The sequence below is a fragment of the Oncorhynchus mykiss genome, chromosome 30, assembly GCF_013265735.2.
Source record: "Oncorhynchus mykiss isolate Arlee chromosome 30, USDA_OmykA_1.1, whole genome shotgun sequence".
Taxonomy (NCBI): domain Eukaryota; kingdom Metazoa; phylum Chordata; class Actinopteri; order Salmoniformes; family Salmonidae; genus Oncorhynchus; species Oncorhynchus mykiss.
Genome location: NC_050570.1, coordinates 12,996,338 through 13,022,899, shown reverse-complemented (window position 1 = coordinate 13,022,899; position 26,562 = coordinate 12,996,338). Strand labels below are relative to the sequence as shown.

The following is a 26,562-nucleotide window of genomic DNA, read 5'->3' as shown; positions in this document are numbered from 1 at the left end:
TTCATGTGTAGAGGTGGAGTTTGGTCAACCATCCTATCCTTAGCCTATAGTTTGTGGTTGAAAATATTATGCATACATATAAAAAGTAACCAAAACAACTGTTGCAACTGAGCTCCATGGAATCATCACAATTCATAATCAATTAATTGAATCAATAAATAAATGAATGGAGGCTTAAACAAACTATCTTCAACTCCCTTGAACAAGATAGAGCTCGTGCGTTGTTATGGTCTGTGGGAGGCGCACGCTCTCAAACACATCTCCGTGTAGAACAGTCGCCCCGGAGATACCGAATAGAAGAGAAACTGGGACCACACAACTCCCACCATGAAACAATAGTGAAACCGTCACGCTTGCCGGGAGTATCTTTCCCAGAACCAGACATTACCTTTTTATTGTCTCCACCGAGGCTGGTGAGGTTGAAATATGGAAACGGCTGCTTCAAGATGTTTCCTATTGCTCACTCAGCTCTTGCTCGTCTGTCAATTAGGTAAGAACTTGATATTTAATCTAGTGTTTTCTCATTATTAGTACATTTAAAAGCTTTTTATTTATTTTTTTACTTGATGATAGTTGATTCTGTTGGCTATGTGTTTTTCTCTCCACAAGAATGCAGTGCGCGTGAAGTTCAGGTTCAAATCAACTTCGCTTGTTTTTACAAGCCTACCCTTTACAACCTTCATTGTATGCATCATGGATCCTTTTTACTGATTAGATTTTAAACCTAAACGTAATCATTGTTTTTCAGCCTATATTAAATACTCTCGACAATCATGATGCACAAGCGTTGTGCGTCTTTGGAGTAGCCTACAGTAGAATCATGTTGTTGTCCAGAAAATAAGTGGAAAGTACAGTGAAATACTTACTTATAGGCTCTAACCAATAGTGCAAAAAAGGTGTTATGTGAACAATAGGTAAGTAAAGAAATAAAACAACAGTAAAAAGACAGGCTATGTACAGTTTTTTCGAAATGAGTTTGTTCCTTTACATGGCGTGATAGTTGATACTTTGGTCTATCAAAATATATATTTAAAATGTTGTTAATATTAAGACAACTATTTGTGGGGAAAAGGTTGCGATTGTCCTGGCTTTCAAGAATCCCTGAGCTCTAAAACAGCAACATTTTTATGGCAAAATGTGTACAATACCAAGGGTCTTGCGCGGGGCCCGCAAAACTGCGCTATGCCGCTGTATCTTATATCTCATAATGGTCCTGAATAAATACATAATGTGTTGTTAGCTTTATTATAGGACAGTCGTATGCTTATAAATAATTGGTGTTACCAATATTATTAGTAAATATTTCAATAAACAGATGGTTTACATGTCTCCTCAGAACTGAGTGAAAGGAGTGTTTTCTTAATTTGCCCAATTGGTCTCAGCCGTTCCGTTTCAATATGGCACACACGTACAGTGCCAAGGAGGAGACTGATATGCTTGGTTTAATCCTTTGGTTGAGTCATTAAACAAATATTTGAAAAAAGCTGGCTAAAGCCAGTTTGCTTAAGATTTCATTTTAGGAGCCTTTTATGATAGGCCTTGTGAACTGGTATAGCAAATGTTTTGGTACCTGCTGAATGCTTTACCACATGCACCCCTCTGCCACCACTCCCCACCTCTTTTTTTGCCTCTTTCAGTTGAGTGGTTTAAATGACTCTTTGATGAAATGTGGGTCACAAAGAAAGTGGCTGTTGGAAAGGCAGCAGAGGAATTGATGGAAGAAATAAGACACAAGTGAACTGAATGCAATGCAGACCCTGTGCCATCTGTATTCCCAACGTGGTGGGCTATAGATAGGACATTTACACTGGGCATCACCCACAGTGCCCCTCTCTCTCGGATGAGGAAGTCTCTATGCTTGTTGTTTTGGCGCAGGGTGGTCCTGACTCATGACAGATGGCAGTCATAGTTAGTCTGTCATTCAGGCGGATGGTTGGTCGTTTGGTGGGGATCCAGAGGCCACACCCCTTCCTCGTGCCTCTTGGATGACCACCTGAGAGCCGCGTGTCAAAGGTTGGTGGTCCAATGCTTAACCCAGTTTCAGATGTAGCTTACTGGTACATGAGGGAAGTGTTCCACTGCCAGTTCATACCTTCAGGTTGCCCATGTAGTTGTTATCACACTGAGGAGCACAATAAACTACACTTGCAGAGTACACAACTTAAGAGTTTATTTGCATAGAGTGTATTTGCATAATCTGGAAAACAATTATTGTGTATGAGTCAAACATTGTCTGATTACGACTGTTGTTAACAGCTCCAAATCATTACTTATTACCAATAGAAATTGAAACGCCGCTTCTCTCCTCCTTTGGCACAGATGAATAGCTTTTTCTCCATGCCACCTTGCCCTCTTTCTTTCTACCCACTCTTCTCATTTTCCTACCTTCTCCTCCCATTCTTTTTATATTTCTCCTTCTCTCCCTCTTTCTCAGAGGGAGCTGCGGGATACCGTACCCAGAGCAGCTTGGCACACTGGTCCTCTTAGCCATCCCCTGGTTGTTGGTAAAAAGCCAAGCAGATTTCCAATCGGCAGCAGCAGTGCTATTTGACGACCAGATTAGTCGGTGTTAGGCTCAACGACATTCGCTCAAGCATGCACAGGGGCGACACTGAATCCTCTGAGTCACCCCTCTCTCTCACCCAGGCCATGACTGAATAGGACTGGGGTTATGTGGGGGTACATCCCAGCCAAGCCTCCATAGTGGTGCCCAGGACTCTCCTCCATATCCCCAATCTTCCCAAGACCTCCCCGAATGATGCTGTCAGAAGAGTGGTTGGTTTTGTATGGGTGGGGGAGAAGCTGGCAGAGGGGGACGGTATTAAGGGGCGCACAGCGAGGGAGACCATTGTAACCGTGACACTCGATGGATCGCCAATTTGTCCCAGAGGCAGTGGCGGCGTTGGAGCAGGAGGCTATCATGCTGCGAGACTAGAGGGGAAGTGCGAGAGTGCAGCATGTTACAACCGTCACAGGAGCGTCACGGCAACGCTCTGACGCTCTGGCTCCCAAGCCCCCCTCCTTGACACCTCAGTGTCCCCCCCCCCCCCCCCCCCCCCCCAAGCTAGGAGTGCGATGGAGTTGAGGTTTCAACAGCACTTGAACATTCATTAGTCTTGTTCCAGACTTCCCCCCCTTTTCATGCTCTCTCTTTATCTCACACTTTCACATGCATTATTCTCATCTCCTTTTTGTCCCATCTATTTGTTCAACTTTTTCTCTCCCTCATCATCCTCCATCTCTCATCTTTCTCTTCTCATTTCTCCTCCTCTCATCAACCCCCCCTGTCTCATTCTTCTCTCCCTCCTTTCGTCCTCTTGTCTCTTTCCCACCATCTCTTCCCTCAACTTATTCTCCTCCTCATTTGTCTCTCTGTCCCTGTGGACTCTTTGGTTTGGCCAACCATCTTGTCTAGCGTGACAGTCAAGCTCTGCTGTTTTCCCACTGGTGTTCTGCCAGCCGGTTACTTGATGCCTACCACTGGCCACTTAATGGAGGACAGGGCAGATCCGGGTGGCCCGTCTTGCAACTGAAAAGGGTCTGCTCACTCTGGGACCATTGGGGAGAACAGGAAGAATCTCGTAGAGATCCATTGATTTCTCTCCCTCTTCTCTTCGGCTGCCTGTTAGTGTGTGGTCTCTTAACTGTACTCTATATCGATGGCTCTTGTCTTTTGATGCTGAATAGAAATCCCAAAGTGACTAAGATAAAGGCCAGCAAGCTTGTGTGAGCAACACTGTTGGTCAAAGTGCTAGGGGGTGATCCCCCCCTCCCCTTTATTTTGAATCTTACTTTTAGTTCTAATTCTCAATGTGACACCCATAATGGAATAAGTAGATGTGTTGGGACTAATATGACTGCACATAACACTCCCCCAAAGGTCCATGCTCTTTTAATTTACATAAAATACCAGTAAGGTACAAATTAAATGTAAGTGCTTACAGGAATAAGATTTTAACAGGATGGTGACAAATTGTTTTGCAACAAAGTTTAACCTGGCGTAGAATGCAGTCTGGGCAGTATTCAGTTATGACAGAAATCATAATGTGAACAATTTTAAAAAGGTGTGTAGTATGACATGCCTGTGTAGTTATGCAAATAACTGGGACTTTGATCAATTGAATAATATTTTGGCAGTGCTGAGCCAAAGGCTGTACAGGGGACTATTTCACTCAAACCACGTCGGTCAAGTGTTTGACAGTATTTCTTTGTAAACACTTTGAGTTGAAGATTTGGAGAAGGAAACCTGGAAACCTGATCCTAGGTGCGTGTTTTAGGACTTGTCTGTCAGTATGACCTTTTATTGTCAAGCCCTTGAAGTCAGCAGCTGTTTACCCCAAGGTATATAGCTTTCAGTCAAACTGGTTCCTTGCATTGTTTAGAAGAAGACCCACGGCACAGAGACACATACCAAGACACAGAGGTTTGGTATTATTCCAGCGACAACCAGGGTTTGAGGGAGTCCCTGATGTGATATTGAAAAGCAAGTATTGAAACCCCATTATAACAGTTGCCCACACTGACTATATATATATATATTTTTTAAATCACTTTTATTATACCAGATCTTTGTCTTTGGACTCCCAATTAGAAGTAGCCGCTCAAAATGTTTGCGAACCGCAGCGAATCAAGTTAGTTACTGTGGGTCTGGTGAAAGTCAGGTGTGCTCAAAACCATGATCATTATTTCCACACCACCACCCATGGAGGAGATCAGAGACCTCTGATTGTGCCTGCTGGCATTTCAATGTTGGCACCATATTCATAGAATCACTTACTTCACTAGAACAAAATGAGTACAATATCCTGCTCTATATGCCACCATGATACCCATTTCTGCTGATTGACTGGCAGTCTTTAGTGGAGCGTAGAAGCTGGTCATAGCTGGTGGTGAACATTGCTAATGCTTCCATCAGGGGTCCAGAGCCTAGTCCGGGTACAACTCAATCTGAGTTGTAGCCCCATATCTAAGGAGTTTACAGATCGAAATGTTGAAACTGAACTTTCATCCTTGGTGACAAAAATCTATTGGTGATGAACGATACCACTCAAAAGTAGGCCATCAGTGGAACCTCAAAAAGCTTTGGTGAATGACATCTCAGGTTACTGATAAGTCAAACCTGAAAATAAAAGACTATCAGAGACAAAAAGCTGGTTGTCTGCACCTTGTGAAGTGGATCAGGACCAGTCAAGGGCAATGCCTTTCTAAAGAGTTATCCATATCTCTCCCCTGCTTGTCACTACGTCTTCCCCCATCCCTGAGCCCCTACATTTTCAATTAGCGTATCACTCAAAATAGTTACAGACGTTGGTCCCCCGGGCCACCATGGAAATACTGGGTGATTGTTAATGAGTTGGTAATTGCACTCACTCTAACCTTGATGGATGGTCAAGGGACAGAGTATATTAATGCAGGTGAAAAGCAATTAGTATGTAGTCTAACCCCTGCTGAGTGGCTTTGTGGTACCTACTACATGTGACTTTTTTTTTTGGTCATTTAGCAAACACTATTATCCAGAGTGACTTACAGAAGTGAGTGTGCACATTTTCTTACTTTTTCTCACTGGTCCCATGTGGGAATCGAACCCACAACCTTGGCGTTGCAAGGGCCGTGCTGAGCCACACGGGACCTCTACTATTGAGCACCTTCAGGCTAGTAGTTTATAGTACTGTCATCTTCTATAGAGCTCTGTGTTGATGTGATACCCTGAGCTGAGCTCCTTCAGTCTAGTGGTTTATAGAACTGTCATCTTCTATAGAGCTCTGTGCTGATGTGACCCTGAGCTGAGCTCCTTCAGGCTAGTGGTTTATAATACTGCCATCTTTATGTGATTACCCTTTGACAATGAAACCTGTGGGAGGACTTTTTCTGCAGCGATGTTCCAATAGAAGAATCCTTGAGCTTTATGACTTGTGAAAAACAAAAGATTGATAGTAGCTCATAAAGACGGATATTGCATGAAGACTAGAAAGGATCACTCCATACAGAGAAATATGGTTACAGAGGAGGGCAGAGAGTGGAGGATGGCCCAGAGCCTGGATGAGCAAGCAGCATGTTGTAAAGATGTGATATCTAGGGTTGGCACAATTACTGTATGATTGTGTAACCTGGGTGCGGTCCGTCTGGGTCCTGGACTTCCTGATGGACCGCCCCCAGGTGGTGAAGGTAGGAAACAACACATCCACATCGCTGATCCTCAACACAGGGCCCCCACAAGGGTGTGTGCTAACCTCAGGAGACCCTCACAAACTTTTAGAGATGCATCCTGTCGGGGTGTATCACCATCCAGTATGTACAGCAACTGAAACCGCCCGCAACCGCAGGGCTCTCCAGTGGGTGGTGCGGTCTGCCCAATGCATCACCGGGGGCAAACTACCCGCCCTCCAGGACACCTACAGCACCCGATGTCACAGGAAAGCCAAAAAGATCATCAAGGACATTAGCCACCCGAGCCACGGCCTGTTCACCCCGCTATCATCCAGAAGGCGAGGTGGGACTGAGAGACTGAAAAACATCTTATATCTCAAGGCCATCAGACTGTTAAATAGCCATCACTAGCCGGCTACCACCCGGTTACGCAACCCTGCACCTTAGGGGCTGCTGCCCCATATACATAGACTTGGAATCACTGGCCACTTAATGGAAGACTAGTCACTTTTAATAATGTTTAAATAATGTTTACATACAGCTTTACTCATCTCATATGTATATATTGTATTTTATTCTACTGTATTTAAGCAAATTCCACTTTGACATTGCTCAACCTAACATTTATATATTTCTTTATTCCATTCTTTTACTTCAAGATTTGTGTTTATTGTTGTGAATTGTTAGATACTACTGCACTGTTGGAGCTAGGAACACAAGCATTTAGCTACACCCACAATAACATCTGCTAAATTTGTGTGTCACCAGTTAAATTTGATTTATGGGTAAAGACCTTCATGAAGATAAAATAACCGTCATAACCGTTTTTTTGTTTGTGGAACGAACAGCTTACTGAAGCGGGGGCGGCCAGGTATTTGTGTGGTTGAGTCTGTTTCTGTGTTAACATGGACTCTTCACAACTTGATGAACTTAGTCCTTGCTAAAACAAGCAAGGTGGTGGTGTTATTGTTGCTTTTCAAACAACTATAACATTTGACTGACCAATAACCATCATTCAAAATTCCATGACCGTCACAGCCCTAATCCTCTTGTCTGTTGGTCGCCCCATGTGTCTACTGTCAGGGCACAAGAAGGAAGGGGGTTTCTCTGATGTAGATCAGTCACTCTACTCGGATGAGGCTGTGCATCCTCTGGTGTCCGCATGTTCAGTGTGAGGCACGGAACGTAATGGGAGTGCTGTAGTCATATGTACACTCACAAACTGAAGTGTTTTACTCTCGAGCCATTGTGTCAGCTGTCGGTCTTTAAATTGTCACTGCGCCTTACACAATAACACAACGGAGAGAACAAACCATTCATTGCTCTTAGTGAGAGCATTTTTCAAATCTTCTATAGCTGTTGTTTCTTTGAGAGCATTTCTATGATCATCCCTGCATCATTGTTTTAGCTGTCTCTATTCATCCTATGATCAGGTGCTTCTCTAGCAGTAAAGACACGAGAGATAGGAGGCCATAAAATACTCTTTCTCTCTCATCTAACAAAATTCAATCAGCTCATTAGAAATAACATGAAAGCAGGCAGCAGAGAGGAGTCCCCATACAACTGCTCACAGACCCACCCACCCTCCCACTCACACATTCGGGACAATCTAGATACAACATTGGCAAAGAGTGCACCCATCCAGCTGATATGTGGTTTAGTTGCTCCTCTATTTCTGTTGTCCTTTTTTGGAGAACGTTGATCAGGCTCCATGTGGCCGATTTAGATTAGGTCCATGTCTAGACGAGCCCATGCCAAAACAGCCCCACCAGCCTCCATCATCAGAACGAATCCTTTATGCATGTGGAAATCTAGTTAAAACGATTTGCCACAGTTGCCGAAAGCATCTCTTCTGTGGAGTAGGAAAGCCTCATCAACTTTTTATCTCTGTCATGGGTTCCGTTAGAATTGGGAACACAGTGTCTTGTCCACTGCTTTTTATAGAGGCAATTATTTATATTTGTAATTTCATGAAACGTCAATTATGTTTTTTCTTCCATCCTCACTAACTTACTTAGCTGTGTGCTTAGCTTTCAACGCCTATCTAAGCCTTGTTGCTTTATGAATAATCACAGGGGCTTCTGTATAGTAGTGCGATCCTTGAGGAGAGAGATGGTTCAGATTGACGATTCAGGATGGACTGGTCATGTAAGCTCTGGCATCTTCCCTGTCCTGCATTTCTGGACACACACACACACACACAGATTGTATCTCCTGAGCCAGACTACTGAGACAATCATGTTCAATGCTCTCCTCATATTGCGTAATGACGTCAATGAATGGGACCGTGTAAACAATTAGGATGATTGTGTAACCGCCCTCTGTGCCCCCTAACAAGCATGATCCCAACCCTTTCCATAACAATTATTACAAATTAGCACAGAAGCTGTCATTACTCATGTTCCATTATTTGTATAAAATTAACTAACTAAAAATTAACTAACAATACACACATCTCAAATTAAAATAATGGAATTAAGAAAATATATAAATATTAGGACGAGCAAGGTCAGAGTGGCATTGACTAAAATACAGTAGAATATAGTACAGTGCCTTGCGAAAGTATTCGGCCCCCTTGAACTTTGCGACCTTCACAACAGTATCTCGGACCTGCCTGGTGTGTTCCTTGTTCTTCATGATGCTCTCTGCGCTTTTAACGGACCTCTGAGACTATCACAGTGCAGGTGCATTTATACGGAGACTTGATTACACACAGGTGGATTGTATTTATCATCATTAGTCATTTAGGTCAACATTGGATCATTCAGAGATCCTCACTGAACTTCTGGAGAGAGTTTGCTGCACTGAAAGTAAAGGGGCTGAATAATTTTGCACGCCCAATATTTCAGTTTTTTGATTTGTTAAAAAAGTTTGAAATATCCAATAAATGTCGTTCCACTTCATGATTGTGTCCCACTTGTTGTTGATTCTTCACAAAAAAATACAGTTTTATATCTTTATGTTTGAAGCCTGAAATGTGGCAAAAGGTCGCAAAGTTCAAGGGGGCCGAATACTTTCGCAAGGCACTGTATATACAGTTGAAGTCGGAAGTTTACATACACCAGCCAAATACATTTAAACTCAGTTTTTCACAATTCCTGACATTTAATCCTAGTAAGAATTCCCTGCCATAGGTCAGTTAGGATCACCACTTGATTTTAAGAACGTGACATGTGCAGAATAATAGTAGAAGTGATTTTTATTTCAGCTTCTTTCTTTCGTCACAATCCCAGTGGGACAGAAGTTTACACACTCAATTAGTATTTGGTACCGTTGCCTTTAAATTGTTTCACTTGGGTCAAACGTTTCAGGTAGCCTTCCACAAGCTTCCCACAATAAGTTGGGTGAATTTTGGCCCATTCCTCCTGACAAAGCTGGTGTAACTGAGTCAGGTTTGTAGGCCTCCTTGCTTGCACACACTTCTTCAGTTCTGCCCACACATTTTCTATAGGATTGAGGTCATGGCTTTGTGATGGCCACTCCAATACCTTGACTTTGTTGTCCTTAAGCCATTTTGCCACAACTTTGGAAGTATGCTTGGGGTTATTGTCCGTTTGGAAGACCCATTTGCCACCAAGCTTTAACTTCCTGACTGATGTCTTGAGATGTTGCTTCAATATATCCACACCATTTTCCTGCCTCATGATGCCATCTATTTTGTGAAGTGCACCAGTCCCTCCTGCAGCAAAGCACCCCCACAAATATGATGCTGCCACCCCCGTGCTTCACGGGTGGGATGGTGGTGTTCGGCTTGCAAGCCTCCCCCTTTTTGCTCCAAACATAACGATGGTCTTCATGGCCAAACAGTTCTAGTTTTGTTTCATTAGAACAGAGGACATTTTTCCAAAAAGTCCAATCTTTGTTCCCTCGTGCAGCTGCAAACTGCAGTCTGGCTTTTTTTATGGTGGTTCTGGAGCAGTGGTTTCTTCCTTAACTGAGCGGCCTTTCAGGTTATGTTGCTATAGGACTCATTTTACTGTGGATATAGATTATTTTGTACCTGTTTCCTCCAGCATCTTCACAAGGTCCTTTGCTGCTGTTCTGGGACTGATTTGCACTTGTCGCACCAGTGTCCATCTCTAGGACACAGAACGCGTCTCCTTCCTGAGCGGTATAACGGCTGCGTGGTCCCATGGTGTTTATACTTCCGTACTATTGTTTGTACAGATGAACTTGGTACATTCAGGTGTTTGGAAACTGCTCCTAAGGATGAACCAGACTTGTGGACGTCTACAATTTTTTTTCCTGAGGTCTTGGCTGATTTCTTTAGATATTCTCATGATGTCAAAAATAGAGGCACGGAGTTTGAAGGTAGGCCTTGAAATACATCCACAGGTACACCTCCAATTGACTCAAATGATGTCAATTAGCCTATTGTATTTATCCCTGTGTTTCCTTTCTCTCTGTGCCAGTTCATATTGTATGTTTTGTCAACTCAACCAGCGTGTTTTTCCCATATTCCTTTTCGATCCTCTTTTAGGGTAGCCTAGTGGTTAGAGTGTTGGACTAGTAACCGGAAGGTTGTGAGTTCAAACCCCCGAGCTGACAAGGTACAAATCTGTCGTTCTGCCCCTGAACAGGCAGTTAACCCACTGTTCCCAGGCCGTCATTGAAAATAAGAATTTGTTCTTAACTGACTTGCCTGGTTAAATAAAGGTAAAATAAAAAATAAATAAAAATAGTCCTCTCGGTTATGACCCCTGCTTGACTCTTGACTACTTTCCTGCCTGCCCTGACCTTGATTCTGCCTGCCCTTCTGTACCTATTGGACTCTGATCTGATTTGGACCTTTTTGCCTGTCCATGACCATGACCATTCTCTTGCCTAACCCTTTGGATTAATAAATGTTGTAAGACTCCAACCATCTGCCTCCTGTGTCTGCATCTGGGCTCTCCTTGTGCCTTGATACTAACCAACTTGCCAAATCTATAGTTTGTTAACAAGAAATTTGTGGAGTGGTTGAAAAAAATAAGTTTTAATGACTCCAACCTAACTGTTTTTAAACTTCTGACTTCAACTTTACATATGATATTTGATTTATATTTAACTAGGCAAGCCAAATTAAGAACAAATTAGTATTTACAATAACGGCCTACCCCGGCCCAACCTGGACCTATTGTGCACTGCCCTATGGGACTCCCAATCACGGCCTGTTGTGATACAGCCTGGAATTGAACCAGGGTTTGTAGTTACTCCTCTAGCACTGAGATGCAGTGCCTTAGACTGCTGCGCCACTCGGGAGCTCCCTACAGGGAGGAGGTGAGCTTCAGAGCTTCATGTTCCTCAGCATACACATCACTGACAATCCCTGCTATCATCCTCACCTTCTGGATGATAGCAGGGTGAACAGGCCGTGGCTCGGGTGGTTAATGTCCTTGATGATCTTTTTGGCCTTCCTGTGACATCAGGTGATGTAGGTGTCCTGGAGGGAATGCACTGTGCCCCCGGTGATGCGTTGGGCAGATAGCACCACCCTCTGGAAATCAGTAAAACAGTATGCAAACTTTATTCAAGTGACCAGTGATTCCATGTGTCGTGACGTTGTATTAGTTCATGTGACGACTGTTGCTCATCGAATGATTAAATGTTTCTAATTGCGTGACCTCTTCCCTGTAGGCTGTCTCGTCATTGTTGGTAATCAGGCCTACTACTGTTTTGTCATCTGCAAACTTGATGATTGAGTTGGAGGCAAGCGTGGCCACGCATTCATGGGTGAACAGCGAGTAGAGGAGGGGGCTGAGCATGCACCCTTGTGGGGCCCCTGTGTTGATAATCAGCATAGTGGATGTGTCGTTTCCTACCTTCACCACCTGGGAAAAGCCTGTCAGAAAGTCCAGGACCCAGTTGCACAGACCTAGGGCCCCAAGCTTAATGATGAGTTTGGAGGGTACTATGGTGTTGAAGGCTGAGCTGTAGTCAGCTGTAGCTGTAGGCACTTCAAAACACTTCACCAGCAGCATACCACCCTGCATACTTGCTTCTGAAGTTAAGCAGGGTTGGTCCTGGTCAGTTCCTGGATGGGAGACCAGATGCTGCTGCAAGTGGTGTTGGAGGGCCAGTAGGAGGCACACTTTCCTCTGGTCTAGAAAAATATCCCAATGCCTGTGGCATTGGACCGTGTAGGGTGCTGTCTTTCGGATGGGACGTTAAACAGGTGTCCTGACTCTCTGAGGTCATTACAGATCCCATGGCACTTATCGTAAGAGTAGGGGTGTTAACCCCGGTGTCCTGGCTAAATTCCCAATCTGGCTCTCAAACCATCACGGTCACCTAATAATCCCCAGTTTACAATTGGCTCATTAATCCCCCTCCTCTCCCCTGTAACTATTCCCCAGGTTGTTGCTGCAAATGAGAATGTGTTCTCAGTCAACTTACAGTACCTGGTAAAATAACAAATAAATACATAAAGAAAACTTAATGATGACATAAGTGAGTGCTATGGGGCGATAGTCATTTACTTCAGTTACCTTTTTGCTTTCTTGGTTACAGGAACGATGGTGGACATGTTTAAGCAAGTGGGGATAGCAGATTCGGATAGGGAGAGATTGAATATGTCAGTAAACACACCAGCCAGCTGGTCTGTGCATGCTCTGAGGACGCGTCTCGGGATGCTGTCTGGGCCGGCAACGGTTAACATGCTTAAATGTCTTACCCACGTTGGTGGCACTGTGTTAGCCTCAAAGCAGGAGAAGAATTCCGATTGGTCAGACCAGCATTGAATAGACCTTAGAATGGGTACTTTCTGCTTGAGTTTCTGCCTATAGTAAGGGAGAAGCAGAATGGAATTGTGATCTGATTTGCAGAAGGAAGGGAGGGTGTGGGAGGGCCTTGTAGCAATCCCGGAAGGGAGAGTAGCAGTGGTCGAGAGTTTTTGAAGCGTGTGTACTACAGGCTTTTATCAACATTTATGTGTTGATAAAACTTTGGTAGCGTTTTTTTCTTCTCAATTTTCTTTAAGGTCCCCAGCTACAATAAATGCGGCCTCGGGATATGTGGTTTCCAGTTTGCAAAAAAGTCCAGTGTAGTTCCTTGAGGACCGTGGTATTGGCTTGAGGGGGAATATACAGTACCAGTCAAAAGTTTGGACACACCTACTCATTCAAGGGTTTTTCTTTATTTTTACTATTTTCTACATTGTAGAATAATAGTGAAGACATCAAAACTATGAAATAACACATATCGAATCATGTAGTAACCGAAAAAGTGTTAAACAAATCAAAATATATTATATAGTCTTCAAAGTAGCCACTCTTTGCCGAGATGACAGCTTTGCACACTCTTGGCATTTTCTCAACCAGCTTCACCTGGAATGCTTTTCTAACAGTTTTGAAGGAGTTCCCACATATGCTTAGCTCTTGTTGGCTGCTTTTCCTTCACTCTGTGTTCCAACTCATCCCAAACCATCACAATTGGGTTGAGGTCCAGTGATTGTGGAGGCCAGGTCATCTGATGTAGCACTCCATCACTCTCCTTCCTGGTCAAATAGCCCTTACACAGCCTGGAGGTGTGTTGGGTCATTGTCATGTTGATAACAATTGATTGTCCCACTAAGCGCAAACCAGATGGGATGGCGTATCGCTGCAGAATGCTGTGGTAGCCATGCTGTTTAAATGTGCCTTGAATTCTAAATCACTGCCAGTGTCACCAGCAAAGCACCATCACACCTCCTCCTCCATGCTTCATGATGGGATCTACCCATGCAGAGATCATCCGAGCACCTACTGCGTCTCACAAATACATTTTTGGTTGGAACCAAAAATCTGAAATTTGGACTCATCAGACCAAAGGACAGATTTCCACAGGTCTAATGTCCATTGCTCATGTTTATTGGCCCAAGCAAGTCTCTTCTTCTTAATGGTGTCCTTTAGTAGTGGTTTCTTTGCAGGAATTTGACCATGAAGACCTGATTTCACGCAGTCTCCTCTGAATAGTTGATGTTGCGATGTGTCTATTACTTGAACTCTGTGAAGCATTTATTTGGGCAGCAATCTGAAGTGCAGTTAAATCTAATGAACTTATCCTTTGCAGCAGATGTAACTCTAGGTCTTCCTTTCCTGTGGCGGTACTCCTGAGAGACAGTTTCATGACAGTTGAAAAAACTTGATGGTTTTTGCGACTGCACTTGAAGAAACTTCCAAAGATCTTGACATTTTCCGTATTGACTGACTCATGTCTTAAAGTAATGATGGACTGTCGTTCTTTGCTTATTTGAGCTGTTCTTGCCATAATATGGACTTGGTATTTTACCAAATAGGGCTATCTTCTGTATACCACCCCTACCTTGTCACAACACAGCAGATTGGCTCAAACGCATGAAGAAGGAAAGAAATTCAACAAATGAACTTTTAACAAGGCACACCTGTTAATTGAAAGGCAGGGGACTACCTCATGAAGCTGATTGAGAGAATGCCAAGAGTGTGCCAAGCTGTCATCAAGTCGGCAAAGGGTGGCAACTTTGAAGAATCTCAAATATAAAATATATTTTGATTTGTGTAACACTTCTTTTTGGTTACTACATGATTCCATATGTGTTATTTCATAGTAATGATGTCTTCAGTATTATTCTACAATGTAGAAAATTGTACAAATAAAGAATTCCTTGAATGAGTAGGTGTTCTAAAACTTTTGACCGGTAGTGTACACACCTTCACCTTTCTTCTTCCCGAAGAGGTCTTTATTCCTGTCAACATGATGTACTGAGAACTCAGCTGGCTGTATGGACAGGGACAGTATATCCGGAGAGAACCATGATCCCATGAAACAGAGTATGTTACAATCCCTGATGTCTCTCTGGAAGGAGATCTTCGCCCTGAGCACGTCTACTTTATTGTCCGGGGACTGAACATGAGCGAGTAATATACTCAGAAGCGGTGGATGGTGTGCACGCCTCCTGAGTCTGACTAGAAGTCCACCAAATACCTTCAAAGGTTTTGACGCATGCTTGTCTCATTTGAAGAAGCATGTGTACATGATGTGTCTGTCTGGAGTCATTAGAGCAACCAGCCTGCCTGCTCTGCTCAGAGAAGATGGAGGAGGGGCAGACTGGCTGAAAGAGCTGCAAAATCTGGACCCCTACAAATCAGCAAGGGCTAGACAATCTGGACCCTCTCTTCCTAAAATGATCCGCTGAAATTGTTGCAACCCCTATTACTAGCTTGTTCAACCTCTGTTTCGTATGGTCTGAGATCCCCAAAGATTGGAATGCTGCCGCGGTCATCCCCCTCTTCAAAGGGGGAGACACTCTAGACCCAAACTGCTACAGACCTATATCTATCCTACCCTGCCTTTCTAAGGTCTTCGAAAGCCAAGTTAACAAACAGATCACCAACCATTTTGAATCCCACTGTACCTTCTATGCATGCAATTTGGTTTCCGAGCTGGTCATGGGTGCACCTCAGCCACGCTCAAGGTCCTAAATGATATCATAACCACCATCGATAAGAGACAATACTGTGCAGCTCTTTTCATCAACCTAGCCAAGGCTTTCGACTTTGTCAATCATCACATTCTTATCGGCAGACTCAACAGCCTTGGTTTCTCAAATGACTGCCTCACCTGGTTCACCAACTACTTCTCTGACAGTTCAGTGTGTCAAATCGGAGGGCCTGTTGTACGGACCTCTGGCAGTCTCTATGGGGTGTAATAATTTCGCCACTATGGCCTATTTATTCCCTTTACCCCCCTTATCCTACCTCATTTGCACACACTGTATTCATTCTCTATTATATTATTGACTGTATGTTTGTTTATTCCCTGTGTAACTCTGTGTTGTTGTATGTGTCGCACTGCTTTGCTTTATCTTGGCCAGGTTGCAGTTGTAAATAAGAACTTGTTCTCAACTGACCTACCTGGTGAAATAAAGGTTCAATAAAATAAATAAATAAAAAATAGATTGGAAATCAACGCAAGGAAATCAAAAGATAGCAGTGACAGCTGTACAGAACTCAACCAAAGTGCTTTGACTTCTCAAACGCGGTAGAAAGCGTACACAATATGAAGCCCCGCCAACTTAAGTTACTTACTTAGATAACTAGCAAGTTAAACTTAGCCGTCGCGTTAACGCAGAATTCTAGATTTTTCACACAGGAAAAATATATAAAATGCATAAGAAATCTCTTGCTGCGTTTTGTTAACGCAGATCTAAGATGCTTTTTGCAATTTCTGCTCTGCATCAGACTAAGTTGTTGCTTCAGTTGCTGTTCACAAACAGGCATTCTATCAGCAGACGGCTACTTTTTCTCTGGTACTTTTCTCAGTGTAACCGTTGCACTTCTCTTGTCATCTAATGAAAATGAACCGAATGTATTGCACTAATGTCTTTTCTGTGAAGGAAAACTATAGTTGCACGTCCCTGATCAGTCTATTGAAGCGAAAATACACTTGACTTTCAATAAACAGCTGGACCTGCTCCCGCTTTCTCCCATTGTGCTATTTACAAACAAACATATGACTGGCTCAACTGATCTGTGGAACTACGGTAAGCTTCATAATGTAAAAGGATGTGATGGGAAATAAGCAGATCACGTTGTTCATCTCCTAACGTACTGCACAAGTTGACTGCAGGTATTTACTTAAAAAGTAGCTACAAATATTACAATTTATTGAAGAACGATATTGAAAAACTATCCTGTGGCTATTTCCAAATAACCCGGTATACGGTATATATGGCATGCTGGCCAAGCCTAGTGTGAATACTTTCCCAGTTGGCACAGGGTACCATATGGAAACCGTATGGAGGCCGTAGTTAGTGAAGGAGCAATTGACCAAATACACTGTCATGTAGCCATAAATACATTTTTCAATGCTTTCAAATGGCTCTTGGTCCTTAAATCACACCCTGTACATAATCATTTATGGTATTCTAAAAATAAATATATAAATAAGTCTTCTGAGATTGTTATTATAGAACTCTCCCCTTTTTGATCCCTGTAAATCTCTCTCTCTTCCTCTAAACAAGCTGGGCTAAGTGGAACCCCCTTGTTTAAAACATCCACTATCCCACTCTAAATGTTTAGAGACTTTTGGCCAGGAAGTAATGACAAAGTGAAAAAATAGACAATATTTCTCCCCTGAAGAAAGACTGTCTGAATGACGCAACATGATCATTGTTTTCATAACGGAGAGAGTGTGATAGAGACAGAGATGATAGAGAGACAGAGATACAGACAAAGTGCTAGACTATAGCCTCTCTGTAGTGTATCCATACTGTATACATCCTCACCAAGACCGGCAGTGTGAGGAAACAGGCTTAATCTGTGACCATAGCAATGTGTGGGAGACCAGGCAAAGTCACTGTGGCCGGTGGCCATAAAGAGGTCGACTTGTTTTCTAGGGAGTTGGGCCTCGTGTTTTCTGCACGCTGATTTGCTCTGACCAGATGACCACAAGACCAAGACCTCTGAATATGGCTGGCTACTGTACCAGGCCTCCCTCACACTACTGCAGTTATGTTGAGCAGGGGAGCGTTAGGATGACTCATTAGAAAGGCTGTATAAACAAACATCCCTGCACTGTGTGTTTGGCCCGAGTCCAGAGGGGATAATGATGGAGACCTTAAACGTCTGGAGTCATTATGCATCCTCCATCAGACAGGCTCTCTGGATGGGTCATTATGTAGAGGCAGGAAGGAGCATACGCATCAACACACACACGTTATTTATTTCCCTCATCTGTTCTTTATCACATGCACACATACTCCTAATTGCATGCACGCACAGACACACACAAACACACACTCAGGCTTATCACCCCAGTACAGAGGACCTGTTGATGGAGAATTCAGGCCAGAGAGATCAGAATGGAATTAAAAGTGTGACCACACACTTCTTCTTATTTCATACTCCTCCCCTCAGGCACACACTGTGCCATGTCCTCGTGCCGCCCGGCCATCGACAGGCACTCTCCAGAGCCACTTAAAACGAGGCACAATGACAGGCTGCCAGTCCCAGCAGGATGCCAGGCACACAGCCTGTGCCCACACAGTCCCACAATGCCAATTGACCCATCTCATGGTGACATGAACCAGTACTCTATAGACTGTGGAATCAGTGTAGAATCATCCACAGTCTGGACATGAGCCAGCACTGTACATACATGAATACACCAGGAGCAATTCAGTTCAATAGTGGAGGTGCATAACAGAGTTGTTTAGTCCGGCCCTTACCAGGGACAAGAGACAATGTAGAGTCGCAATTCAATGGCTCAGACACGAGACGTATGTTGCAGGTTCTACAGTCAATCATGGATTACAAAATGAAAACCAGCCCCGTCGTGGACCCCCGACGTCTTGCTCCCAGACAAATTAAACAACTTCTTTGCTTGCTTTGAGGACAATACAGTGCCACTGACATGACCCGCTACCAAAACCTGCGGGCTCTCCTTCACCACGGCCAATGTTTGGGAGCCTACCTGTCTGGGAGTGTAGCTCTCAGTTACTGACCCAACGCTCTAACTGCTAGGCTACCTACCTGTCTGGGAGTGTAGCTCTCAGTTACTGACCCAATGCTCTAACCACTAGGCTACCTGCTTATCTGGGAGTGTAGCTCTGTTACTGACCCAACGCCACAACCGCTAAGCTACCTGCCTGTCTGGGAGTGTAGCTCTCAGTTACTGACCCAGCGCTCTAACTGCTAGGCTACCACCCTCTCTGGGAGTGTAGTTCTCAGATACTGACCCAATGCTCTAACCACTAGGCTACCTGCATGTCTGGGAGTGTAGCTCTCAGTTACTGACTCAATGCTCTGGAGTGTAGCTCTGTTACTGACCCAACGCCACAACCGCTAAGCTACCTGCCTATCTGGGAGTGTAGCTCTCAGTTACAGACCCAATGCTCTAACCGCTAGGCTACCTGCCTGTCTGGGAGTGTAGCTCTCAGTTACTGACCCAATGCTCCAACTGCTAGGCTACCTCCCTCTTCGGAGATTGTAGTTCTCAGTTACTGACCCAATGCTCTAACCACTAGGATACCTGCCTGTCTGGGAGTGTAGCTCTCAGTTACTTGGCACGGACCTCTTGTGATAGCTAGCTACAGTACCAGTCAAAAGATTGGACATACCTACTATACACGCATTATGAAGGAATGAAATTCCACAAATGAACTTTTAAAAAGGCACACCTGTTAATTGAAATGCATTTCAGGTGACATCCTCATGAAGCTGGTTGAATGCCAAGAGTGTGCAAAGCTGTCATCACAGCAAAGGGTGGCAACTTTGAAGAATCTCAAATATAACATATATTTTGATTTGTTTTACACTTTCTTTACTACATGATTCCTAATGTGTTATTCCGCAGTTTTGATGTCTTCACTGTTATTCTACAATGTAGAAAATAGTACAAATAAAGAAAAACATGTAGATGAGATGTAGCACTGTACAAGTCATTTAAAATAGATGTTCACTATCAAATCTCCTTTTTTACATCATTGAGTGTTTTCTCACAATGCATTTTTGAAAGATACTCAATGTTTGTCGAGCCAATTGTAGTTTTTATGCATAACAGCCACAGATGGAGGCGTTGGGCCACAATTAGTTAATCACCCAACGTTGTCAGTGTAAGAAAGCTTACCTGTTCCCTTTCAGTCACAGATGCACCAGTGATCCTTAAAAAGGAAAGGTAATGCCATTCGTCATGGTCAAGGACAATCATCAGACAAAGCAAGTGTAAGATGAGCCAGACTGTAATCCTCTGTTGAAAGGAAATAGGGAGATGAATGGTGCCCTTGACCTCACACACACACGCGCAAACACACCGCCAAGTGTACAACACACACAAACACACATATGTAGTCAAGCAGACTTGCATGCACACACACACACACATTGTGTAATAGAATCGCACTTATTGAACGAACTGGTGCTGGAAATGGACAGGTGTTTCATGTCAAAGCAATTGTTTACACACTCTATAGTCCATTTCCCCCTGAAGAGAGGGTCCATAATTTAGCAGCTTCCTTTCTCTTTTATTCAGAGTGAGAGAGAGAGAGATGGAGAGAGGGAGTTCAGTAGTTGTAGGAGGAGATGGACATAGTAAGATCTACATCTACTGAGCTCCCTATGTCCAACCTGGGGGGGGGGGGGGGGGGGGGGGGGAATACAGCGTCATTAATTGGCTGATTTGCGTCACAGTAGTGGAAAACATAATTGCTGGCTAGCATTCCTTTCTGTATAGTCTGTGTCAGAAGGTGAGCAAGACAGGGACACTGGGGATGTATCTCAATGGTCATAACATGCATCCTGTCCTTGTACCCTTTCCCTCATCCGCACTGAACTGAAAGAATAAGACAGGTAAACAAATAGGACAGGTAAACGAATAGGACATGTTGCCTCCCGAGTGGCGCAGTGGTCTAAGGCACTGCATCGCAGTGCTAGCTGTGCCACTAGAGATTCTGGGTTCGAGTCCAGGCTCTGTCACAGCCGGCCGCGACCGGGAGACCAATGGGAGGCCCAGCTTGGTCCGGGTAAGTGCACGCTGACAGTGTACGGTGTTTCCTCCTAGAGGCTGGCTTCATGGTTAAGTGGGCATTGTGTCAAGAAGCAGTGCGGCTTGGCAAGGTCGTGTTTCGGGGGACGCCTGGCTCTCAAACCTTCGCCTCTCCATACAGGAGTTGAGAGAAGACTGTAACTACCAACTGGAGAGGAAAATTGAAAAAAAATATAAAGAATAGGATGTGTCAAATAAAATGAAAAGTTGAAAGAATAGGACAGGCAAAAGCCAAATACCTTAGACTCTCATATCTCTCAGATCAGGGAGAGGAGAGGAAGATGGGAAGCCATGATAGCGATATCCCTGTGTTGGAAAGAAAACACTTTGGTTTAAGGCGCTCTACGACCCTTGGCTGACCACGGTGTTAAACAGGCATGGACAACTGAGGTCCAGAAATGTGAGGAAGACCACCAGATAGAGCTGAAAATGAGTATGAGAAAAGGAAAGAGCTATTTATTACTTTATTCTAGTTTCCGAAGTAATATTATTTTATGCAAGACTATAACCGTTTGCACCTTTTGGATGATATCCTCAATGATCACTTTTTAAATCAAGAGTTACTGTATGGTACTTTGGGAATATTATGAGTGAAGGAGACTTTTGCTTGGTCATAAACCACACATTTCTGCCCTGCGAGAGGGACAGCTTGTTTCTGGTACTCGGAGACATTTAATCCTGGATTAGATTGACAATTTATCCCAGGCGAACATGAAAATAGTCAAACACAGCATGGCCTCTTTATCTTCATCCAACCAGAGTCGGATCAGGCCAAGACTTTTTCATGGTTTAAGGCCCTTTTAAGACTATTGTGCTGACCCCAACCATACTATGTTTTTTTACATAGACGTTTCGAGTACTGAGTGCATTTTTAAAGGTACACTTTGGGATTTTGTCAATAAGGCCCTATATCTACTTCCCCAGAGTCAGATGCTAGCAGGTACCCATATATTTTCAGTCATTGTGCTAATGCTAGTTAGCATTGGCTCACTATAGTACCTCTAACTTTCTTCATACTGGACACAGAGACATAAACATGGTATCAACGAGTCCATCTGATTCTGGGGGAAAATTGCGAAGTATCACTTTAAGTGAATTTGTTTGTCATAGAGGAAAACAAGTTTATTTTATCCCCTAGATGAGAATATTTTGACGATGCTGAAGCATGGAGGAATGTTGTTTTTAAGGTTGATTATGGTTGCAAAAGGTGAAGCAGGTAATCCACCCTCTCTTCTAGTCAGTTGTCCTGGTTTTATTCAGCAACATTCACAGTGATGTTCCAGAACATTGGGTGCTGTTTCAGTCACTTCCTGCATTTTGGAAACATTTGGAGTTATTAATGCTGCAGGAGAACGTTTGGTGTATTTGGTTTCCCTTTGCTTTAGTGAGCAGTTGCTTTGTGCTAGCTATGCTAATGAGGCATTTTGGTTCTGACAGACAGTAACTCTTCCATAATGACCTGGCAGTGTGGCCCTGAGAGCTCTGGCTCCAATTCATTACCCAGACAGGACTAGTAGGGCATCATAATGATACACTATCACCTCCTCATCATTCTATAGCACTAGTTCAAATGACAGTGAAAAGCAGGGATTTGTGTGTGTGTGTGTGTGTGTGGTTTTTAGAGACAAGTAAACAAACACACATAGATGTACTCCACAGACGTCCCCCAGAGTGCATTACGTTAAGTCTATGTCCTGTAGATCTGAGACTTACTCATTATTCCCGAACTGGAGGAAATTTCTTCAGAAGGAAAACATAACTGACTGTTTTTATTGTACAAGCTCAGAGAGCGTTTCTTTTGCTGAGATTTTCTCAATGTTGCACTACCCATAATGGCCTATTTGCAATATTATAATGTGTAATAACAAATTGTTTGTTTTTCCAATGATCTTTTGGAATGAGTGTATCATGAGTTTGATCCCTCAAAGGGATATGGATGTCTTTCAATTCTCAAATAAAACCAGACCAACTCAGGAGGATTGAGAGGCTGTGTGAATGTATGATAATTCTGATTCCATGATAATGGTAATGGCTGATTTTAATGAAATCACATTTTTGGTCATTGAGGCCTTAAACAGAGCTGTTTTTGAGAAAGAGTTGATTTCTGTTGCAGCTGAACCTGTGCAAGGATACGGACACCGGGCCCAGGCTGCCCAGCGCAAATTCGCTGATGACATCGACTGGTCCTATGCGGGTGAGTGTGGAGTGGACCACGAGTTTGGTTTAATTTTCAATGTCTCTCTCAATGGGAAGCCTTAGAATAAATACAAGATGTAGAGCAAATGTATCTTTTGTCTCTCTGTGTTTCATCATTTTCCTTCAATTCGCTAGAGGCTGACTGTATCTCACTGGAAAAAGCATCAGAGCAAGCGAAACAAAGCCCTTCTGTATGTGTAGGCCATCTATCTGATGCTGTCTTGTCCAAAATAGTATGACATTGTTGCCACCCGCAGCAATGAATGCAAAGGAAGCCAGGTACATTTTTAAAAAGAATAATAATACCTAATCAGCATTGAGCTAAACCGAGTGAGCTCAACTGTGAATGGTCCTGGCTAGGGCTTGTTATGGTGACCATATTACCGCCACACCGGCGGTCACGAGTCATGACCGCAGTCAAATTCCTTGTGACCATTTAGTCACAGTAACTAGGCTTCTCCAAGTTCTGAAGCTGCTGATGGTCATTAGTAGCCTACCAAACTTGCTATTCTGGCTGGTACTCAGCACTCTATTGTCACTTGTCGTTGGTAATTTCCTGTATTACTAAATGAGGAGAGTTTACAAACCACACACAAGTCAGCTATATTTAAACTTCATCTTTAATCATATGAGCTTCACCATAGCCCTTTGACTCTCAGATCAATTCAGTGTCTATAAATGAATTCTGAGAGTGCTTACAAAATAATTCTAGTATCTTTTATAGGCAAGATACACACCTCTCAACTCACATGACGAACCACAGATCTCAGAAACTTCACAAAGGGCCTTTTACTTGAGAGAGGAGTATCCCATAGCCAGATAGTATTAGCTATAAATTATCATTCAGTTTGGTCTCTAAAACGAGATTCTAATCTCGTTTCTGGTACTTCATAGTACCAAAACATTACCTCACTATCTGGAATGCTCTTTAGGCTTTATTGGCCAAAGACATTGTAAATCTCCTCTGTCAGTGCTATCTCAAAGGCCCATCCTCAGTGGAACACACACACACAATATTCGACAGATTCTATTCTGTCGGGAAAAAAAACCATTCTAATGCAATAGAAAGATTATAAAATAATCGTACAAGCACTATCACATAATCTCGCAATTTTCCACGACATCTCCCCATCACATGTTTCATGACGTTGCCCTCTTTGGGTAAAGCAACCCCATCCCCCTCTCCCTGCCTCCCCCTTTCCTCCTTCAACTAGGCTGCTGTGGTCAGAGAGAGGTCGTAAATTCCTGCCACATGGCCACACAGTATAGAGATCCGAACAAGAACTCGAGGTCCGAAAAAATGTCATGTTCCGGAGAAAGTATAAAAGATCAGTGAAGAATCTAGCTACGAACTGGTCCATTTGTTACAACTTGGGGAAGCTCATGGGAGACGGTGTGGCCACATTACCATAACGCTGTTTATATAATAGCCTCAGATATGAGGTTTACATCTAATTGTTGTATAAGATGAATGAGTAAGTATGATACTGTTTGTAAAATTGTGTAATATGATTGTGGACTGTTTAATGAAGGAAAATCCAATTCCCTTTTTGATTTGAACTAAATCAGAGGACCGCCCCTGAGCCCAGTTAGGGTCAGACCTCCTGGACTGCCCCTGAGCCCAGTTAGGGTCAGACCTCCTGGACTGCCCCTGAGCCCAGTTAGGGTCAGGCATCCTGGGACAACCCCTTTTCTGCAATTCTGAATAAAACCCAACTTTGAGAAATTATCACCAGACCATGTTTCTCTCAATCACGGAAGTACAAAGTTTGCAGACCATTGCTGAATCTTTTAACCATACCACGTGGTTAAACTCTTAGACTATCGATACCGACAGAATAAGAACAAGTCTTTGATATTAATTACTAGTCTGCAGCTAGGAATTCGGTATCATTGAACGCGAAGAACGACAACTGCCGAAACATCTCTTCTACAAAACCATGAATGAATGTCGCTCTGAACTATCCCCTCTAACCAAGACGGAGAGACGGACAAAACTCTCCAACAGAAACAAACTTTTCAACAAAGATCCCGACGACACACTGAGCGTAAATATATTGATTGATTGCAATTGTTCCCGAATGAGTGAGCGTTCATGTGCAAAGGATTAGCATTTCAATTGTTATAATGATCAACTTTATAATATCTCATCTCAGTTGACCTCCACTTCCCCTTTTGTCTAACAAGCAGCGATGCCAGTTTAGCCCACTAGGGCACATTCCCCTATCATTTCTTGTAACCATATTTACCTTGTTTGTTTGTATATGCATTTCTGTGAATGACTTAGTTGGTAATAAATAAATGTTTTAAGACAATTGATGTATGGATGACTCATAGTGAAGACTGGGTTCGTGCAGATAACCAACCATTTACGTTTGGAATGAGACTAACGTGAGGTAAAGTAAATAATTCATTAATCGGAAGACTATGGATCAGATATGAAAATATCTGAAAGGTTATATTAGTAAATTACAACCTTGTAATCTGAATATTTTCCTTGGTGCCCCGACTTCCTAGTTAATTACAGTTACATGATTAGTCAATTTGATCGCGTAATACTAATTACAGAGAATCTTTGATAAAAACAAAGTTTCAATTTAATGATAGTAAAGACACGACACATGGTTTAACAGATACATTCACATATGAAGACAATGTTCCATTCGGGCCTCTCCCCTCTCTGGGCCCAAAGTGACTTTTCCCTAGAGAAGAAAAGAAAAATGCAACTGATGACAGTATAGTCCAGAAGAGACATTCTAATGACAAGTATCTCACATAAGCATATTATGAAAGTAAATAAAACATCTTATTTATCTATGTTACCTAACTAATGATTCAGCTATGACACACTCTAATCACTCTGTAATTGAATGTAATCGAAAATCTAATTGAATACTTCATGAGAGCCAGTGGTGTAAAGTACTTAAGTAAAAATACTTGAAAGTACTACTTAAGTACTTTTTGGGGGGTATCTTCATTACTTTACTATTTATATTTTTGACAACTTTTACTTCACTACATTCCTAAAGAAAATAATTAACTTTTTACTCCATACATTTTCCCTTACACACAAAAATAGGGCACAAGAGGGATGCCACCGGGAGATTCGAGAAATCCTGGTGAGAAGCTTGTCAAATTGTGAATGATAGACTGAAGTGTGCAGCCTGCACAAGAAACAAAGCAGAGCTCATGCCTTTTCATGCATCTTTTTTTCAAATCGTCATTAGAGTTGCATCATGCAGCCTTAGAATGTATTAAAAATCCAAACATAAGAAAAAGGAGGCATAAAACGTATAGGCCAACATTTTATCACAACTAAAGTTACATAAATAACTCTAAATGAAGCATATAGGAGTATCTGTTTCTTTGTTAACCGCTCAACACAGAATAGCATGTGCGCACTCCCTAAGAGATCATTTGGAGAAATTATTCATATTTTATTCAGCTATGTGCAATTGTTTTCTTCATACCATAAAATAATATAATGCTACAGAATTTTAAGAAAATCTTGTCTGCTAAATGAACTAGTGCAGCCCACAGCCATATGGCATAGCGAGAGAGGGCCTAACAACTCAGACTATGCTATTCTGTTCTTCTGAAATAGACTACATTTTCTTCATATAATGTTTCTTTAGACCTGTCTAAAATAAATAATGGCTTTATTGTGATGGTGTAGGCTATATTAAATTGATTTATTATAATTTTTTAATGTAGATGTTACAAAGGTCAGTAGTTTGTAGG

The 26,562-nt window shown here is 42.8% G+C and overlaps 1 protein-coding gene across 2 annotated transcripts in view; it reads left to right on the top strand.

Annotated features, from left to right (window-relative positions):
* The first annotated feature begins 243 nt into the window (after window positions 1–243).
* Window positions 244–26,562, top strand: part of LOC110521343 (receptor-type tyrosine-protein phosphatase zeta) — a 94,333-nt gene continuing 68,014 nt past the window's right edge. For both annotated transcript variants that reach the window (XM_021598843.2, XM_021598842.2), the window contains exons 1-2: window positions 244–490; window positions 22,739–22,819. In XM_021598843.2, coding sequence (XP_021454518.2) covers window positions 427–490; window positions 22,739–22,819 — 145 coding nt within the window. In that variant the 5' untranslated portion in view covers window positions 244–426. The remainder of the gene's footprint in view (window positions 491–22,738; window positions 22,820–26,562) is intronic.